A 22,361-nucleotide genomic window follows, 5' to 3' on the forward strand; every position below is an offset into this window, starting at 1 on the left:
CTGAGTTCAATTCCCGGCCCCAGCTAACATCAGTGGTGAGAAACATCTGGACTGATCCTGTTCCCCCTCCTTCACCAATCCACACTGACCAGAGTAGTGACATGGCATTGACCAGTGGATTAACTAAGGGTTGTAAATAATTTTTATTTTATATTTTTATTTTTACACTTTCTTTTAGTGGTTCACAAGAGGAATGTGTGTACGGTTGTATAATCACTATCTACGCGTCTAGAATTGCAAATCTATGCTCCACACATAGTGGTGTAATGCTTTTTATAATTTCTACCCTCAAAAGGCATCCAAAAGAGACACGAGGAGATTTTCTGTTACACAATGTGTTGTTGGGCAATCGTGCATTCTGGGATTTAATGGAGCCATATTGGATCACTTTGCAGATCTGTGGAAGTTGACATGGTGACAAAACCTACATTTGTATTTGTGGAAACAGACAAAAACATGTTAGCCTCGTGTCTGGCATAGACAATACACAAGGAAAAACAAACATTTCCAAAAGGCAGCAGTTAACAATAAACACTAAATTATAAACAAATAATGTATTAACTCGGATTGCCACGATATGGTAATACTAAAACATATTAAGATATAAAGTCCACAATAATCGTATTATACATTTTGATAAATATTGTTATATTAGAATTATCGTTGCTCATATATATTTTATATAAATTATTTTCTGGAGATTGTTTTTACAGTAATTACTGTTCACAATAATATTATTTGTAGATAAATAGCTATTAACCATTAAATCAGTATTTTGCCAAATATTTTCCAAAGTAATTCACGATTTAGCTGTTATATGACATCAACATCCTTGCAGTTCGTTTATTTTTAGCGTAACTGACAGCACGTACCTTATACCTGAAATCATCTTAAGACTTACAGAAGCTATAATTTGAGTGAACTGCAGTTGAATAACTCTTAAACAAAATGTATTCATACTGAAAGTACAGCAAAGGGAACGCAAAAGCAATGCAAAAAATAGTCATATATGATTACAATGGCATGGGAAATTTATATCACGATAATCATCACATCGTGAAAATGTATATTGCATCGTGATTTTTCTTAGATCCTGGCAACTCGATTAATAACACTTGGAGAGTCTGAAAGCACTGAGAGTTTACGCACTCTGCCACCGCCGCCCAGCATACCATGAGCAGGCCCTTGTAGGCGTATATGATGCCCAGCCAGATGGTCATGTGTGTGCTCTGACAGTGCTCCAGCAGCGGCAGAATGGTCAAGTCCTTTCCCGTTGGATCGTGCTACCCACACGGTGGCAACAGCGACAAGGAAGAAAACACTCACGTTAAAAGGGATTGCGCGTCAGCGTTATTTTGGGCTTAAAATAATTATTTTGATTACATTTGTTCCAAAAATGTAACTTTTTTCCTTAAAATGTAAACTTTATATATTACGCAGTCACCAACAGGTTCGTGGGAGATGACAACTGCTCGGTGAGACCTTCATCCAGCAGTAGATTGATCATGATTGATGGTGATAGATACAGTGCATATTATTTTAGAATGTTTAATCGCTGTTATAAACGACCAACTGAATCATCGTATACAAGTCCTTGGCGATCGTCATACACCACATATTTTTTGAAATGGCTGTGATGCACTTGCGGAAACTGCTGTTTTCGAAGGGTTGACAGGGTCAATCACAGTGGAAGACAATGGCTTGAATGGTAGAAAAATTGAGCTATAGGAGTGTATGATAGGCCAAAAAACAAAGGCACATACTTGTGCAATACGTCCAGATAAACGGTAAAAACATACAAATACACACATGTATATTTAATATCAGGCTGGTTGTGTATCAGCAACACCTACATGTCCAAAGTGGCACAGCCAGCACTGGCATTTGGTAACGTAGCATGAACAAAGCATTGTCCAGTTGGAGGTCTTCAATCATGAAACTCTTTATTCAGTAAATTCCCATTACAATGGGCACTTGATTTAAATGATCAAAATAACATAAAAAAAGAGCATAAGGGAACGTACACAACCGTGGCTAAGAACCCCCTGCGCTATGGAAGGAGAGTCATTTTTAAATCCTTTATATTAAGTTCGCGTGCTTGCTTGCTTGCTTAGGACCGTGCAAATCTTTCGGTCGTTTTTTAACCCACTTCCCGTGATCCAATCGAGCTGACATTTTCCACACAGCCTCGTTGTGCCAGACAATTATTGTTCGTGAAAAAAATTCCCAAAATTTTAGACTTTTTAGGCAAAAAAAAATTATTTTACATATATTAAAATAGAACTAATTCATGGCTTTGGCTGAACGTCAGAGTGTAAGAGCCAAGAGCGTAACCCCTCCACAGACCGTGGCGGAGTAGCGCAGTTGGTAGCGCCCTTGCTTCCCATGCCAAAGGTCGCGGGATCGATCCCCGCGTCCTCCACAGGCGAATATATTTTTAAATCCTTTATATTAAGTTCGCTGCCACGCATATAAAGGATTTATAGTGAAAAACTTTGTTTTTACGGGTTATACGTATCTACACTCCTCAGGTGACTCATCGAGGAACGCCGCACACTCTCAGGGACCTGAGGAATTCGGGACATGACCCAGGCACGAACGCCCCGAGGCCTACCAGCTGAGTGCAGTTTGCCACCAGTCTCACTGGCCAAAGCGGCTCCCATTGTTTTATATTTTACAAGGGAGATCCGTGGTGCGTGAGCACAGCAGCACTAAAAAACAATAACGATCAACATTGCTGAGAACGAGTACATGGGTCTTAAGGAATATTTCGCAACTGACAAACGAGGCATGTAACAAAACACACGTGAATAAAAAAAAGCTACAAACATCACGTGAGAGAGAGAGGCACCAAAAAAATGTGAGGTACAGGTGCAAGTAACCCCACTACCAGCGAACTGGCCCCTCCCTGATGACCCTATTGCTATTGTTGTGTGCCGCCACAGCGAGCTCACGCCCAATTGGCCAGATTCTTGTAACTTTCTCAAAGACTCCTTCATTCATTATCTACAGGCCGCCTGAGTGAGACACGACTTAAAACTTTCGTGGCTGCGGGAATTCATGTTATTTGGTTCTTTCGGTAAAGTCACGTAGATAGAAAAAAATAAAAGTAAATAAAATACAAATTAAAAACTACGACATTTCGATCACACCACAAGCGATCGTCATCCTCCTGATGATACTTTAATTTGTTTCTATCTCCGTGACTTTATTGAAAGAACCAAAGAATATGAGTGAGACTCCCTCGCACGGCCTGCCCTCCCTCTCTCACCCAGTCACCAACGCAGCACCACTCGAGCCCCACCAATACCCTCTCTCCACCACGTGTGGCGCTCGAGATTAGCGAGCCACCACACGCATATTAAACAAAAAACAAACCACAAGACACGTACAAGAGTCCAAGTGATCACACGCCTTCATAAAAAAGCACCGTGTGTTCTGCGATGACACATTTCCCAGCGTTTTCAATGTGAGAACCACGAAGATATTTAAAATCATGGCTGCAGCCCAAGCTCTCAAAAACGATTAAAACCATTTAAGGATCGTAAATAATTTTTTTGTAGATCACGTACAACAGCCACCATCATCACAATGCACTCATATGTGAACTCAATTAGCTTGATAATGACATAATGTAACATATCTATAATCCTAAAATTAATGCAGAAATTAAACCCTGAAAGTCCCAAGTTATTGTTTATTTTTAAATCCTTTATATTAAGTTTGCTTGCTTGCTTACGACCATGCAAATCTTTCGGTCGTTTTTTAACCCACTTCCCGTGATCCAATCGAGCTGACATTTTGCACACAGACTCGTTGTGCGTGACTATGTATTTTCGTGAAAATTTTTTTTCCAAAATTTTACACTTTTTAGGAAAAAATAAATTATATTTAATTACCAATTGCTTAATGGTGGCAGCCATTCATCTGACCCATAGGTGGCAGCCATCTCAAGCCAGAGAACGAGAGGACTCTAGCCGCCCGTTTCAAAGACCAATGTGGGCTGGGTTGTGGCCCATTGAACACGAATATAAAGGATTTATAGTGAAAAACTTTGTTTTTACGGGTTAATTTTTTAAAATTATATTTTGCTGGAATTCCTGTTTGCGCCGTGTATATTTCAAAGAGACTGTCTTCGCATATGTAATGAGCGACTTCCGTGACACATCGTAGAGAGAGTACTTCTTTTATTCCTTACACGGGCACAACACAGGCCAACCTTATCCTTCTCACTCTGAGTACAGCACTTAGATATTAACGTCTCTACTGGCTACACGCATGGCCGATCACTCGGCATGGTCCCACCGCCCTCACTCAGCTACGCCGCTAGCTGGCGGCGTGACGAGGATGGCGATGGAAACCCCGCAGGAGATGTTCCACGTGGCTGGACGACGGAGAGAGATGACAGCAAGCAGCGACGCAGTCCGGACCAAAGAATCTACACACGAACACCGAGCCCTGGTCCGCCTCCACTTATATATCCCCAGGCGTGGCTAGGCTCCGCCTCCGGCCATGCCCTCTCGTGGAACCGGAGCATCTCAGCCAACCCCGCCTATTACCTTTGCCCCAGACACCTCTCCCTTTCAGATTGGATGTTGTCTTAGCGGTGCCCATACCCGTGCTTCTCTTTCCCAGCCAGCAGGTGTCATCATGTCATTACACATACACTGCACAGCATAGTGCCAATGAAGAAGGAAAACAATACAATTCGTCCCAGCAAAACAGTCCACGGAGTTGGAGGTGATATCTGCCCATGCTCACTGATGATTCTATTCCAAGGGAAAGACCTTGGGTCAGCACTGTAATCTAGCTTTAATAGGGTGTGCCGTAGCGTGAGGTACAAAGTAATTAGCATGGTTTGCACGAGGCCTCACACAACGATTATGCAAGAGCATTGCCACCCGAAATGCATTCTCCGTGCACAGTTTTTTTTTACTATTAGGCTCCAATGAAAAAATATCCATTTGTTATTTATTTTGAGCCCCACTTTGCAGCCTTCTTTAGGAAATCATTCAATAATTTCCTCCAATTTAATTCCATTGGTTGTTGTCATGGGCAAATTTGAGGGGATTAATATTTTCTCTCTGTTTACACCTTTATTTCTAGACTTAAATTTCCATAAAATATCTTACCAATGTTGCTGCGAATAACTTCGGAAAGAACATATCTTCCCGTTCAAATCTGCATCTGATATGTATTTTGTTATTTTCTTCATGTAATCTCAGTGTAGCTGCATTATCCTTATAATGTTTTATTCAGGCCTTGGCTTATGATAGCTCGTATAACTGTAATCATTTTCACAGAGTCAAATCCCTTTTCATAATCTACTGTTCATGTCTGCTGCATAATAAACCCCTTTACCTTGAGCCCGAATAAAAACTTACAGAGACAATAATCTCACTTTCTAAGAGAGATGTTTAAACAAAATATCTCTGCTGTCATCGCTTTGGTAATTTAATTAAATGGTTTCTGCAGCTCATCTCTAGCCAATTAGCATTTGCTTTCATTTCTTGTGATACTCTCTACAGATACAGCATTTCAAAATGTGTGATAACTTTTGCTTGTCACAAATCTACATGACCAAAATAGTTACAAACAGTAAGCTAATATCTCAAAATCTTGCTGTTAGTCTTCACCCCCCACAAAAATGTTTAACATACTGTACAGATTGTGGCATTGCTAGCAAGTCATACCATGTCTGACATCACTAAACAAATCTTATTAATTACTTTGTATGAAAATGAGGAACTACGAAAGAAGTACTTCTGCTTTGTTGAAATTATGGTGGAAACGTATCTCCTTGATATGAGCAAAACATTCTTGATCTTGTAAAATATCCATTGCACACACTTGCCAATTGTGACATTTGATGACTGCATCGGTGGGCAAATTATTTTACAAAGAAGAAATTTGAATGAAAATGTTTAAGGACAGCGCAGGAAGCCAATAAATAATTGATCACGTTTGTGACATGACCACAAAAATTTTATATTCACCTACTGACAAGTAGGCGTTCAGTGGAAAACATTGATTTCCGGTCACTCCAGGGAATTCTCCATAAAGGTTGTGCTTTCTCCTGTCTGCTCCCTTGCAGATTTGCCAGGCGAGTGCCATGAGCACCAACGGCTTACGTATACTTTCTCCACACCAGGAGGTCTTCCCAACTTGGGGGATCCTCGCTTTCTTGGACAGGCGGCAGACAGGTCCACAGAGACAATACGGTTGCCAGGGAGGAGGGAAAACATTGCTCAGTATGCTCCTGCCCATACACGCAGACTCCACGCTCCCCAGTGGCAGTGGCCGCGTGGTTAGCAACCCCACAGTGGGGGGGGAGGGGGGGCACCACCGCATCCCCCAGCTATCATCAATAGAAGAAGAAACACATGTTGATTGCTTTTGGTGGTGAAGCACCATCTGTTCATTCAAATTGAATATTAAAACATATTTATACTGCTCATTTTATAAATGTAATTGATCTTTCAGCCATCCGATTGAATGTACTTTGAAATCGGGAATAATTTTATATGGTGTTCAATAATTTCGTGTGGGCTGTGGTGTAAGTTATGTAAAATGAACAGAAATCGAAATTCAAGATCATTTTACGGCCTATTGATAGCTGCAGCCAATGTTAAATTATCAAATGGAAAATTGATAGAATTAGTACGTGGCTGACAAACACAAATTTTATTAATATTCTTAAATCCCTTTACCCGACCACTCAGAAAAGCACTGAAGTAAATATATCCATAGCTTGCCACACTGGGGAATACTTGAAAATGTCACATATTCCAACACACCAAACAACATGCTCTCAAACGTGGAGAGGGTAACACAGGACTGGTGCGGATATCAATTGCCAGAGATGTTAACCATGAGGACTGGAACTCAGACAGACAGGTTCGGAGCGCAGTGTGCTAATCACTGCACCACCACTCCACCCACCAAAAATAGCTGTGCACATATAAACTTAACCCTTTGTATCATAATTTTTTTACATCAAGTTTCAAGGTTAATTTATTAGGTATAGCCCTGTGAGCCATGCGGCTCTTAAGTCGGGTGCAACCGCAACAAACAAAATATGAACACAGAACATCCTAAAGCGACGACGTGCAACAGAAACATCCTGGAATAAACGAGCAAATATAAAAAAGTATTAAAACGCTGTGTGCAAAAATCACAATGTGGTGCAAGCCAACAACAACAACCATGAGACAATTTAGATTAACCCTGTTTTCGAATCACCAAAATAAAGCTATAAAAACAATTTACCAACAGTAATCATAGGAACTGTGATTTAAATTGAACAATAAACGATATACATAACACGTACGACCAAACCTACAGCACGACACTCCCAGTGTATGATGTGTGAGTGAGTCACCGGCAGCGTGAGTGAGTGTATGATGTGCGAGTCAGCGTATGATGTGTGAGAGTCAGCGTATAATGAGTGAATCAGTGTATGATGTGTGAGTGAGTCAGTAGTAGCTTGAGTGAGTGTATGATGTGTGAGTCAGCGCACGATGTGTTAGTCAGCGCATGATGAGTGAGCAAGTCAGCGGCAGTGTGAGTGAGTGTATGATGTGCAATGATTCAAAAAACCTCAAAAATCCATAATACTGTGTACATTATCACTAGGTCAATTAAAGTTGCAGTGAAGAATAATTTTAAAAAAAATCTCAATAGGAGGTCTGGCTTTCTTTTTATTGATTGTGTGAGTGAAAACCGCAGGTCATGGAGTGCTCAATGCTCATTGAAATTCTGATGCTTCACTTGCGGGGTTTATTTATGTTATGCGATATCCAGGTAAATTTAATTCCACTAGAGAGGTGAACTCAAATTATGTTTTGCAGCCAGCGAGGCCATTAAATAATGCTCACTCTTGTGAAAGCAATTTTTTTAAAGCAAAAAAGTTAAATGAATTGTAAAAAAAAGCAGACTCCTTGTATGTCAAGGTTTACGTGTTTTTGCATGTGCACTATGAGACAGGTAAATACAAACATTACAATATGTGCAATATTGATGAATTTGTATTATCATATTATGTATTAAGCTGTTATAAGTTAGATAAATGACTTACTTATGACAGGGACAAAGCTCACAGTGTTTTCTAAGAGTATTTGAATGCAGATGAAAACACTTTATTTAAATGTCACCTGCTCCACAACTGTTCACGGTATCAAATACACATTGAATGTTCATGTTAAAACAAATAATATATCCTAACATACGCACATTGGTATGTACAGTATTAATGAATAAGCTGTCCACCTGTTTGTCCAATTTTCCGTAACACACATTGTCATGTGACTGGACAAGAGACATTTCTTTATTTATACTGCGACGTTTAAATTTGTATAAATGCGTCATCACATGGATTGTGTGGTCTCTTGACAGGGGATATGTGGTGCGAGGGAGGCACAGTCCCGAGGTTCATTGCAGGAGAGGTGGGGGCTTCATGGTGAAGGCCATAGAAACATTTAAAAAGCACACATCCGCTGTGCATATGCAAAATCCATTCGCAGTTTTCCTCAAGAAATGCATTGTGGCCATCTGGTATTCCGTCAACATCAAAATAAATGTATGCAAATGTGACCAACTGACAAGATAGTGACGAAGATTACTCTCATTTGCAGCGGCGGCTGAGAAAGTGCTGTCCTCTACTATATGGACCAGAGGTTGTTAAAACGGATCTCAGATGTAGCTCTGCGATATCCCACTTCCGTGGGCAATTTTCTAACAAAGAATGATTGCACAGCTCTGCGAGACGTGCAAATGGATAACTCTATCTCATTACACGATGCTGATACCACATTTTGTATACATTGTGGGGATAATTACCAACATCATCTTCTTATAGAGGGTGAAGAGTATGGACTTTGAAGATTCATGGGCTAGGTCCTAGCTGTGGTGAAGAACAAAGGTGGTTGGTTCACTGTTGCAGTGGGAGGCAAATTTGATGTCTTTGGTAGGATGTGCTGGACCATGAAATTAAGGATTAACAGAACAACTATGCCTTAATACCACCACCCAACAAATGCAACATCTTATATTTAGCAAATAAAAACGCTTAATCATATAGCATGTGGTGAATGATGGCAATTTAAAGGCAGCAATGTGGTAATGTTTAACTCTTCCTTCTCCTTCCACCAAACGCTAAATCGGCCTGAACGTACTGAGAAACAAAGAATTGATTGCTCACGCAATTAAAAATACGGTGCCAAACAACAAAATCCAGGCTCTGTATGTCAGTTTTCTGCTACACAACATTGGGTAACTGTGATGAACATTCCAAGAGAGTGTGTGACAATGTGTGCATACAAATTCACTGCAGGCCCACTGTACACATTTGCTTTAACACTTACCCATGCAAGTCAACACCTATTCACACACTCCACACAGCACACAGTCTTGCCATGCATTGTCCCGTGGCTTTGTGACAACAACAAAATAACTTGATTTAAAACCGAGCAAAACAAAAATTGTTCAACAAAGTAAATGCAACTTACGAAATTATGTTTGAGTTTTCTAAATTATAAGAAGCATGATGGATATTTCTCGTAAATGCTCGAGCCATCGTTCTTATCATTAGTTAGACATTAATAGGCATTTGTTTAAAAAAAGTATAGTGAGTATGGCTTTAATACAGCTTATCATGACTGGGGTTATTAATGGGAGTGGCATTCAATTCGTGAATTTCATATAGTGCTCAGCAATTATGGAGATTACCAGTTCAATTTTGGTTACAAAAAATATATCTGGTTCACACAAAAAGCAAACTGTGCTGGTAAGAAGGAACTAGCAACGCTGACCACTTGTAAACTGCTCATTATGTCAGACGATCAGATTAGACGCCCCAAACAGTGTGGTCTATTGCAAGAACATAATCTCTACACACCGTACACATACCACAAAATATCAGCAACCACATTGGCAATGGTGCAGTAGAATAGGCGTAATACACTCGTGCCATGTTGTTGTGCTATGTGTTATACCAAATATCTACCCTGGATAAATATATAAAATTGTTAAATGACAGTGGGTAAGTCGGGTATAATTACGTAATGTAACTCATAAATTGCATATTTCAAATTTTCCTAAAGTGGTTATCCTGTAGTGTGGTATTGCTGAGTGTGGTACTGTGTAGCCAATATAGGCTACTCAGTGACGGAAATGTTTATGACATCCAGAAAAGCAGATGTATTATATCCCAGAGCTGTTATACAAACGGCACCAAATCTTCACTTTCCTCGAAAAAAATGTAATGACTTAGAAGTTCTAGTTGTTGCAACTTACGGGAAAAATATATTTAACGTCACGGATTGGTAAAAAAATAAAGTTGTTGGTGAAGTATTTGTTTTGTGTGCGTTATTAATACAAGAGAGTAAGAATAAACAGTTTATTATTACTCTGCAAATTAAAATGGAGTGACAAGTCTTTGCAGTCTCTATGCTTTAGTAGATGTGCTATTTGCAAGATATGAACCAAGTGATCGAACCGATATAATCAGAACTCAATTCTGTATCTCCACATATAAATATTAAACATTGTTTTAGTCCATCAGCCTACTCGCTTTCTGGACCAATATTGTAAATCAATATTTGTATAAAGAAGCAAACTCGACCGATTTATACCTGCTGGGTCTCATCAGCAGAGTCAGGCTTGTTCAACACATGCTATTGCACACGACTACCGTAGATATTATTGGTAAGGGCACTCGAGATAAAACATGAAGACCCTGTTCAATTCAAAGAACAATAATGAGTTATTAAATGGTAGAACCGTGGGGTTGCTCATAATTTTGTTCAAGGAGTTTTCTCTGTGCATTTAGGCGTATACCTATATACAGTGGTAAATAAACACATCACACCCTGGCTATCTTTAAAATGTATAACGGTACAGTGTACACAAATAAAGGCTTGAATTACTTATAATTTTCTTTAAAAAAAATTATGAAACTTAGAAATGTAATGCAACTCAGAGAGTCGACCAACACAACAGTCAACACTACACCTGGTTGATCAACGTCCTTGCAAAGATTGCAAAATTTTGCAATCTTTTGCAAAAATTTGCAACATTTTGCATCCATCTTCTCGGTTGAAGTCATGTCTGACAACCCAGACATGACTCTATCACCTTTTTCCCTCTGTAAATTTCACCCCCACCCTCTCGCCCGTTGCGACAGCTCCCCCCTCCTCGGATTAGCTGACACTCACCCCGACCCTCTCTGCGATTACATTTACTTGCAAATTATATCCCTAGTCCTGCCCACTTACCCTTGGTTGTAGTAGCTCTCTCGCTACATTTCCTCCTCGGCAGTCTGCCTGCTGTTAATAATTTTTTCACCTGAAGACGATGGCTTGTTTTGTTATCGAAACGTCGTGATTTATTCGTTTTTTTTCTATCTACGTGACTTTACCGAAAGAACCAAAGAGTAGAAATTCCTGCAGTCACAAAAGCTTCAAATCAAGATTACTCATTTTCAATTAATATTTGCTGTAAGATATCCCGTTAACATAATCACAAACGCAGAAAGGACATATGTGCCATAAGCCTGTACAATATGCCTTTTCTGACCATAGGCTTTATTACTTTAATTTACACGGTATTATACCTTCGATAAAATAATAACCAAGGTCACATGAAAAGTAATCACTGGGGGCTTCAGACTTTATTAGCCAAAACAAGCCAAGTGACCTTGAGATGTGTGCTCAGAGGTCTCGTCAGTTCAGGAGCTTGCCTGCGGCATGGCTTAAAGCATAGAGCAGCCGCTGTTTTTTTTTACTTTGATTGTAAAGCACACATCAGATGTTTGTTGTTGTAGCAAATTCCAAGAAGCTTTGTTGAAAGCATGGACTTGTGATGAAGCTACTTATTCCATCATGGATTTGATGATGGGTATATATCCCGAGCAACCACAAGGCACTGCAGCGCAAAATTAATTGTGATACTAAGTAACAACCAGGGGAATAGCCGCCTAATACACAACAATTAATTGCTTCATAGCAAAAGTCCACATTGTAAAAGAAGCTCAAATGTCAGCCATAAAACTATAGACCCAAAGCAGGAAGTACCCCTGATAGAGCATTACTCGTACTGATCGGGGGTAATCAGTGTGCTCAAAATGCCAATTGAATGATTTGTTAAGGCCATCAATAAATCAATGTTTTTGGGACTTTAATTGCTTTTCTACAGTCTTCTCATTTGGAACTAATCTTGGAAGTATTTCCACATCTATCCACTATTCCATGCAATGGAACTTTAATCTTGTTAAAATAAACATCTATAAACCCAGCTGATTGGTCCTGAACAATACTTATTCATTAGAGTAAAAATCCATCCAGATTAACCAAAACTAAACTAAGTATTACACACCCTGACACTTACCAAGCATAATGTACAAATTGCTGTAGTGTCATTGATATATATTGGTTCTGCTCGCAGCATCTTGCTCATCTGTGTTCGCTGCATAACTACACACAATCAGGGACAGGATATGTTTTGGAAATGGTATAGCAGCCACTTTTACATTTTCATATAAAATTTGCATTAGAGGTTCATAATATATTTTTGGGTTATGCTACGTACAAATATGTGTTGTTTAAGACCCTCCACAACTCGACAAAGACAAACAAATAAAATTGGCGTGTGTAAAGACATTTTAATCCTACTATTAAATCAGCTCGCCGGTAAGTTTATGAACAATTCTCATAACCAAATGTAGCCATAAGATACTATTATATATTTTTTATCTTAATGTTTGGCATATTGCTACACATTTTACATTCGACCATTATGGCAATTTTACGTGAAATATATTGCCTTAACTGCACTTTAATGTTTTTTTACAAACACCATCAATAATACTGTTCTAATAAATGAACAAAAGGTAGATATAAAGTACAGTCCACATTATGCCTGAGGAAAACCGGGGTTTCATTTCATTATTAAACTGGATAGAAGTAATTTACTGTGACAATATATATTTCCTTGAAATCAGTCTACTGGCAACACAAAGACAAGCCACATATCAACACTTAACCAACCACAGAATACCGCAAGACTCATCTTGCTGATGCCACAAGGTTTGGAAATATAATATTGGCACATTATTTACGTTGTTTTGGAGTGTTTTTAAGTTACCATTGTTAACTTGAATATTCACAAACATATTTAACATATGCAAATAGGTCAACAGGATATTATAAATCAATGGATGCATTTTATATGGAAGGTTAAGTATCTTGTAATAATAATAAAAAATCTTGATTTGTAATATTTTTTTTACATTTCCTGTGCTCAGATATTATTTGATTTTGTTTGGAAAATAAATACAATAATGGGGTATTACCATCTGAAATGTGATTGTCATCAAGTCTGACAATGGGACTGCGAGTCACTTAAAGATTTGTGCTGGGATTGGCAGAGTGCTATGTAACAATTTACCCAGCCCAGATCTTGCTTGAAGACATTCGTTAAAAAAAATATTTCAAAAGGTGTAAAAAACGAATTTGGCACGGACCTTATACAGTATACGCATCTATTTTTCATGCATGTGGATATATACATTAGGTATACGCAGAAGGCTTACTAATCCTATGGGGTGCAGTGGTTGTGCAGTGGTTAGCGAGTGGTATTAGAACTGGTTCTGCCATACCCCACCTTCAACAACTCACACTGGCCAGCGTCGTGAAGTATGGTTTATAAATCTCCATGACCATCTTGGCATGCGAGTTTTCGTCCATTGGTGGATTTAGAATGACTGGAATTGTATCAATGTGTTTATTTAAATCATGTATGGGAACAAGACTGTTAATATAAAGCCTTGACAAATTATTCATGGGCTGAGAGCTTCAGCAATTATCGCCTAAGCTTAGACAACTCAGTGACACAATAGTTAGCACCACTTCCCAACAGTCACCAGCTGCTTAAGAAACAGCCAAAGTTAAATACACGCGAGCCCATAATGAGCAACTACTTTTTGTAGATAGATGTAGTTGTATTGAACTTTTATTACGAATCAATATATAATATAAAATTACATGATTTATTTTGCTAATTGATTAATACAGTTATACATTTTGTAATGATTGATTCTGAAGTTACAGCATAATAAATATGAGTTTTGTAATTTAAAGTAGGTCAGAAAATACATTATAGAATAAAGCAACACATTTATCCCAAAATGCAGCAATTAAATTGTGCTTACATTTTTCCACGTGGAAACAAAACACTTGCAAAAAGTGTATATTATTTTCAACATCATAATATTTAACCTGAAATCGTTTGTCTCACAAGTCTAACTAAGATAATTGGTTTTTTACCCTTAAATCGGGCAACAAAACTGACACCTTTTTTTACAAGAAGTCATGTTTGCATAGACCACAATGCCTGCAGTCATAATGCAAACAAAAAACATAACTCTGAAGTCTAACTAAATTAAAGCAGAACTGGGATCACTATAGTGTTAAAGCAAATTACATTAATGGTAAATGGGAAGGGAAAACTCGTGGAAACGACTGGATTATGAGATAAGTAAATATAAGCAGAAGACAGTATAAAGAGAAGGCATCTCTAAAGACTTTGGAGGCCACTATTGGACAGGAGCAACAATTGTCCAGCGAGGGGACAACAACAAATAAATGAGCCCCATTAGTAGCAAGCGGCCAGACACCGACACTGCTCTGGTGAGCATTTCATGAGCTCTTGAGAATGCGCGTTGGCCGTCAGCGAGATAGAACATTACAAGATGTTACTTTAGTTTGAACTTCAGTGACTACCAGAGGCGTAGCTTGGATATTTTGCGCCCGGGGACGAACTATAAAATTGGCGCCCCCCTCCCCCCCGTTTAATCACATTTTACTCTTACATCGAATAAGGAATAACAATTTAAATTTTAATGAAACATTGTATTTAAAGAAGCAAATGTATAGAAATTATATTACATGGCTCACTCAGTCACTGTCGTAGACTGGTTGACATAGACTACAAAAGATTATTTTTTCTTGATTTCACTGTCGCAAACTGGTCAATCACGTAATCAAAATCTGTTTTTTCAATGTTTCTCTTTCAGCACGCAAATACGACAAACTAAGTTTCAATTTTCTGAACGACCGCTCACAGCTTACAATTGAAACTGCTATTGTTAATAAAATTTGGAGTGAAATTCGTAAATTTGGAAATATGTCGTCTCCATAAAACACAATAAAACCAAGAAGATCCAAAGGAGTTTCTGGTAGAACTTCATTCCGGTTACTGAGCAGCATTTTGCAATCTCCAATTTCTGTGAAAAGTTCGTGGCCATTGATGTCAGTGTCATAGAAATTTCCAAAATCTGTGCAATTTCGACGAATTGCATCGACATCTGTGTCGGATAGAAGAGTTTTGACGTCCAGCAGAAATCCAAATTTTGTGTTCAAGTCTTTTAGTCGTAAAAACCGTGTTGACATCTCCTGTTGAAGTCGATAAAATACGCTCTTCATAAAGCGTCGTAGTTTCCGCCACCAAAAAACAGGCCAGTAACTAAGGCTGAAAGACTGCACCTGTCTGTTGTTTGGGACGTTCTTCCATGTAAGTTCTTAATAGGTGCGCGTACCAAAATGTAATTACATGACATGTAGGCTGTGTGTGGCGGGATATATAAACTTTTAGGTTGAGGTGTAGATTTGTGCAGTAGTTTCAGGCTGCCGCGCCCGCCGCAATAAGTTATAATGTAACGTTGTAAGCCTCATTTTGGCGCCCCTTTACCTTGGCGCCCGGGGACATATGTACCCCCCTGCCCCCCCTAGCTACGCCTCTGGTGACTATTGTCCAGTCACAATGTCAAACCCTTTCAAGGCAGCGTCCATCCCAGCGTAAGTCTCAACGCAACCCAAATACTGGCAAAATTATATCATTCTATTATCCACCAACTGGGCTGTGTGCATACACGACCACAATGTCAACAATTAGTTTCAGCAATTAAACCACTGCTACACCGCTGGTGGCCTAGTGATCGTTATTGAATGCTGTGCTGTTAAAAGCAAAGGTTTGACTACAACTTGTCTAGAATTAGTGTTTTCTTTATAATAATGGCTATGTCTGGCCCTCACTGATTGTATAATGCCACGCAAAGATGACGCAATAATTGTGCACTTATGTCTACATCAGCATACTGAAGGTGAACACTTCCATTTGTTTTAGTCGAGCACAGTTATCTTCTACTCAGCAGACACAAGCACCAAACACTCACAGAAACCCACTTGCTCCCTTTGAAAAAAATACAAACCCCACTCGTGACTGTCGATTTGTTTTTCCGAACTTAAACATCGTTCTTGAGCTCAGAGCAAGAGGGTGCAGGGTGAGCGCAACGCTTACACTTTGTTTACACATCACCGCAGGGACGCTGCGGCAGGTGGCAGGGCAGAGTGTTGGGAACACGATCCTCACCTCTCGAGGGTATATCTCCACAATGCGCTTGAGTGGATCCAGCACCTGCCAGGAGATGAGGATCACCAAGTCGATGAGCAGCATCCCGCCCACAATTCCAAACAGCTTCTGATCCTTGATTATCTGTGTGCAATGGAGTTTAACGCACTACGCTGTAAAGTCGATACTATAAATGGAGGAGGATAGGGGAAATCTTTCGTAAACATTCTTATAAAAAAAATTCAAATACAAGGAACTTAATCCAGTGGCACAGTGTGGTTGACATGGGAAATAAATAGTGCCCACTGTGCAATTTCACCCCCTTTTTTAAAATCCTTTATATTAAGTTCGCATGCTTGCTTGCGTGCTTGCTTGCTTGCGTGCTTGCTTGCTTACGACCGTGCAAATCTTTCGGTCGTTTTTTAACCCACTTCCCGTGATCCAATCGAGCTGACATTTTCAACACAGACTCGTTGTGCCAGACAATTAATGTTCTTTTTAGGCAAAAACAATTTATTTTACATATATTCAAATAGAACTCATTCATCGCTTTGGCTGAACGTCACAGTATAAGAGCCCAGAGCATAACCCCTCCACATGCCGTGGCGGAGTAGCGCAGTTGGTAGCGCCCTCGCTTCCCATGCCAAAGGTCGCGGGATCGATCCCCGCGTCTTCCACAGGCGAATATATTTTTAAATCCTTTATATTAAGTTCGCTGCCACGCATATAAAGGATTTATAGTGAAAAACTTTGTTTTTACGGGTTATACTTATTAAATTTTATATTAAGTTCGCTTGGTTGCTTGCTTGGATGCTTGCGTGCTTGCTTGCTTACGACCGTGCAAATCTTTCGGTCGTTTTTAACCCACTTCCCGTGATCCAATCGAGCTGACATTTTGCACACAGACTCGTTGTGCGAGACAATTAATGTTCGTGAAAAAAAAATGTCAAAAATGTTACACTGTTTAGGGAAAACAAATTAAATATTTAATTACCAATTGCTTAATACTGGCAGACAATCATCTGACCCATAGGTGGCAGCCATCTCAAGCCAGAGGACGAGAAGACTCTAGCCGCCACGCATATAAAGGATTTATAGTGAAAAACTTTGTTTTTACGGGTTATACTTATTGTAGCCTGCTACCTGGGCCGCTCTGGCTTTTGGCCTTTATTGCAGTTACACTGGCTGCCTACTCAATAACTACAGTTTTCCACTGATTTTCAGTGATTAAAACACAAAATTGGTTGATGGACAGATTGGCCTTTTTTAGTCAAAAAATGTATGAGTGGACACTGCCTTTCTGCCAGCTCCGGAATATGAGTAAATATAAATGTTACATTGAACAATTAAAATAAAAAAGTTAATGATTGCAATGTTCATACAATAACATACTTCATAAGTATATACAATTGTGGATACACCAAATATAATACTATTAAATAGGAGATACCAATAATAGATATATAAGGCACTCAGTTTCAAAATGGATCCCTGATTAAATTAACATGAAATGTTTATCTTTAAAAATAATATTGAAAGGAGAGGGATGATAATTATAAGGTGGATGTTGGAAATATGTCTCAGGGAAAGTAGAAAGAATGAAGTAGTTAACGCTTCAGCAGGGGTTACTAATATTCTTGAGAATGTCAGGAAGGCGAGAATTAGATATTTTGGGCATGTGTTGAGAAGAGACAAATAAGATGCATCGAGTAGGTATATGGACATGTCACCAGTGCAGGGCAGAATGAGTAGAGGAAGACAAAGGTTGGAATGGAAGGATGGAGTGGAATGTTACGTGAGGGTATTGGATGCGACTAGAGAAAGAAAATGTGTTAATGTGATTCGCTCTCCTCTCATTAACATGTTTAAAATATTAACATGTGTAGAGCACATTGTTTATGTATATCCATGTGTAGTGACGTAAAGGGAGTAACTATAGTGGCTAGTGCCAGCTACTTTCACGAGAGTGGAGCTGGACGTCTTGAGCCTCTCTCTGGCACCAGAATGGATATGGCATGCAAGCGGGCCCTAGGGGTTATAGTTCTGGTGATGGTCTGAGAGAGGGCAAGTGAGGACATGGCAGTCTGGGTGAACCCGAGAGGGCACGTGACCAGAGCAGGGTAGCAAGGGGGCCCAAAAGGGGGCTCGAGGGACACGTGATGCTTGGACGAGATCCTTCTGGTAAGATCCAGAAGGGGGCGCGGCCGAGGGTGGAGCGAGGCCACGCCTCTCGGGAGCATAAAGGGGAAGTCTCGAGAGCGATTGCGGCTGTTTTCTGGAATCAACCCTCGGTACTACGTCTCTTCGATCTTCAGTCTTCGCTCGGCATCATGTGTCAGTCAGAATGTTACTGACTGACCCGGTTATGTAGTTAACCGTTGTGGTCTAGTTCACCAGTTGTACGTTTATGTAGTTACCCTGTTGGGGTGTGAGAATAAACGTGTTGCCTCCAAATTCAAATGTGTGCCTCCGTAGAAACCACTACACAGCAATAGGCAGAGAGAGAAAAATACTCCACCAACTGCTGAGTAGTGCCCCATGGCAAAAGTGGTTGGCTTTAGATGTATACAAGACATGTGTGACAGATATTTATTACAGGCATGGCCTTATATTTTGATAAGTACGTTTAAAAAAGGCTAACTAATCCTAAATACCATAATGCTGTTTTAAAAACAAGACTGCAATATGTGTCTGTATTACTTCAATACATTTATTGGATTATAAAAAGGGGGGTTGAGCGATGCTGCGATGGTTGGCACATTGTGCTATACATTTAGCGACATGAGTTGGATTCCCAGCCACAGCAAAGCAAATGATATCTGAACCAGTCTTGGACAGCCCCTTTAACCAAACTGCACCGACCTGTGTTGTAAGATATGGTCAAACAAACCTCATGACTAACATTGTGGGAATGCCTTCATCCATCAGTAGATTTTCAAAGGGCTGTAAATTATTTACTCCAATTATAGCAAATTAGCATGTAGATACTACTACCACTTGTATTTCAAGTGTAATCTTCCAGGTTAGCCTAACCTGGTGAGCTTAACCTGGAAGACTGCATGTTATAATGTACCACTTCATAATTAAAAATGATTAAAGGATTCATAATGCTACAATCTATTATATGGTAATATTAAAAAGGTTTAGTGTCTAGTTGTTCACTTTCATGTCACATGCCATTTGTAAGTACTTGTACATCATTCCCCACTTGTGTTAGAATTAAGGAAGTGATATAACTCATAGGACATTTTAATGGGATTAATGGCCTTTTGAGTGACATTTATGGTCAAACGGAGGACATTTGCTGAATTTGGATTAATTAATGAGTGACCGAAGCGAGTTCTGGCAGATGTGTGCCGTCCTGTCACACAGTGAAATAAATACAAAGTGATTTTGCTCTTCACATGCTCGCCACATAATTGGAAAGTAATGTTTATTTAAATAATTAAAACAGAAAACGTCACATGTCAATGCCCATATGTTTAGATAACATATCACAGCCTCTGGTTGATCTAAAATATCTATATATACTGTGATGTCCATTTTAGTTTAGTTTTCACGATCTTCGATAAACTGGCTCCTGCCTACCTCTCCCCTCTGGTCAGTGGGGTAGCTGAAGGCGGGGTGGTGGGTAGGGGGCATACACATCAGAGCATAGAAATACTGTACTATAAAGCAATAGATTTTGCTGCACCGCCCTTTGCTAACGACATAGCCCAGCGCGGTAGTTGACAGCGCCTGTGTATATGCAAGGTGGCCGCTAAACCACCAAGCGCTATCAAATCTGCTTCGTGTATAGCACACTAATTAAGCTAGTGAACAGCTGCAAGTCATTTCAAGCGATGACTCTTTATACATCGCACTTCTAATTGACAAGAAAATAAGCAGCTTGGTTCTGTCTATAGTCCAATGTATGCCGGTGGTGCAAAGCTTAGGGATTTCTATTACAATCCCTGCATGCATTTAGTTTGCGAGACAGCATAACGATGAATGAAGAAGCACAACAATCACTGACAGTTCTTCTCAATTCCCAACTCATCGCTGCGCTCAGCGACTCAGCTCAATAATGGCTGTCAGTGACGCCGCTGCAGCACCGGGTACACACGGGATATTGCAGAGCAACCCGATTAAATTACCCAGCTACTGCAAAGCGTCTGACACGCTGGCCTGCCACCACACTGCAGGTCAACACAATTCTTTCCTGTTTATTTCTTTGATTCAACTCTGTAATCTCCTTCCATGGTCTCCTTTTTCCCAAGTTCTTAAAATCTTGCTCAATAAAAGTGCAGTTTGTTGCTGGCTGCTTGACACGTTTAGGCCTGTGGGCTTGAGCTCAGCAACCGCGAGTAAAAAGTAATATACTATTCTGAATGTTGAAAACATATTTGAATAAACAAAATTAAAAAAAAAATCTACATAAATTCCTATGTTAATAATTATAATCTATTGTATTTCAAGATACCTATCTACTTTGATAGAATTTCCAGTTGGACAACATAGCAGTAAAGAGAGAAATATTAATAATTCATGTAGGGAATTAATGAAATATTTCCTCATTATGTTCCTCACTTTTGTTTTGATGGGTACCCTTAGCTGCAAGAGACATGGAAACATTGCGCTAATACAAAAGATGTTTGATGTTTAGACCATATTCTTCATTTATTTGGAAGTATGCATGAAGGAAATTTATGCTATATAATAAATTATGATACAAATGATAGCTTGGATAGTGAGTTGATATTCAAAAAAATATTAACCACAAATACGCACGAGCAGTTTCCATGACGAACGTAGAAACTGTGAACTACTGTAATCTCCCCTTCACAATCTGTAAGTGAATCAAAATAATCTCCCCTGAAACATCAACAGGAAATATAAAAAAAGTAGTATTCACCTTTTTCTTCATCTTGACATTCTTAAAAATGGCATGAACTCTCCAAGTCTTGGCAAACATGGCCCCAAAGGCGGTGGTGTAACCCACGGCGAGTGTCCACGTGCGTAGCTGTAATAGAGAGACAAATCACCCCAACACAAGCATAACTCTACAATCACCACACACTCAAGCCCTCACAACCACCACACACTCAGACCCTCACAACCACCACACACCCAGACCCTCTCAACCATCACACACTCAGACCCTCACAACCACCACACACTCAAGCCCTCACAACCACCACACACTCAGACCCTCACAACCACCACACACTCAGACCGTCTCAACCACCACACACTCAGACCCTCTCAACCACCACACACTCAGACCCTCTCAACCACCACACTCAGACCCTCTCAACCACCACACACTCAGACCCTCACAACCACCACACACCCAGACCCTCACAACCATCACACAATCAGACCCTCTCAACCACCACACACTCAGACCCTCTCAACCACCACACACCCAGACCCTCACAACCACCACACACTTAGACCCTCACAACCACCACACACTCAGACCCTCACAACCACCACACTCAGACCCTCACAACCACCGCTCACTCAGACCCTCACAACCACCACACACTCAGACCCTCTCAACCACTACACACTCAGACCCTCTCAACCGCCACACACTCAGACCCTCACAACCACCACACACTCAGACCCTCTCAACCAGCACACACTCAGACCCTCATAACCACCACACACTCAGACCCTCACAACCACCACACACTCAGACCCTCATAACCACCACACACTCAGACCCTCACAACCACCACACACTCAGACCCTCACAACCACCACACACTCAGACCCTCACAACCACCACACACTCAGACCCTCACAACCACCACACACTCAGACCCTCACAACCACCACACACTCAGACCCTCACAACCACCACACACTCAGACCCTCTCAACCACCACACACTCAGACCCTCATAACCACCACACACTCAGACCCTCACAACCACCACACACTCAGACCCTCACAACCACCACACACTC

At 40.1% G+C, this 22,361-nt stretch overlaps 1 protein-coding gene across 4 annotated transcripts in view; it reads right to left on the reverse strand.

The window, feature by feature from the left end:
• LOC133345158 (gamma-aminobutyric acid type B receptor subunit 2-like) overlaps positions 1 to 22,361 on the reverse strand; it is a 137,300-nt gene that overhangs the window by 39,309 nt on the left and 75,630 nt on the right. For 3 of the 4 annotated variants that reach the window (XM_061555679.1, XM_061555677.1, XM_061555680.1), the window contains 3 exons: positions 21,299 to 21,406; positions 16,426 to 16,548; positions 1,173 to 1,283 (listed from right to left, as the gene is read on the reverse strand). In XM_061555679.1, the coding sequence (XP_061411663.1) occupies positions 1,173 to 1,283; positions 16,426 to 16,548; positions 21,299 to 21,406 (342 nt within the window). The remainder of the gene's footprint in view (positions 1 to 1,172; positions 1,284 to 16,425; positions 16,549 to 21,298; positions 21,407 to 22,361) is intronic. The other variant, XM_061555678.1, reaches the window with a different exon arrangement.

Source organism: Lethenteron reissneri, chromosome 21, assembly GCF_015708825.2.
Source record: "Lethenteron reissneri isolate LAM-NWPU_2019-01 chromosome 21, ASM1570882v1, whole genome shotgun sequence".
Classification (NCBI taxonomy): Eukaryota; Metazoa; Chordata; class Hyperoartia; order Petromyzontiformes; family Petromyzontidae; genus Lethenteron; species Lethenteron reissneri.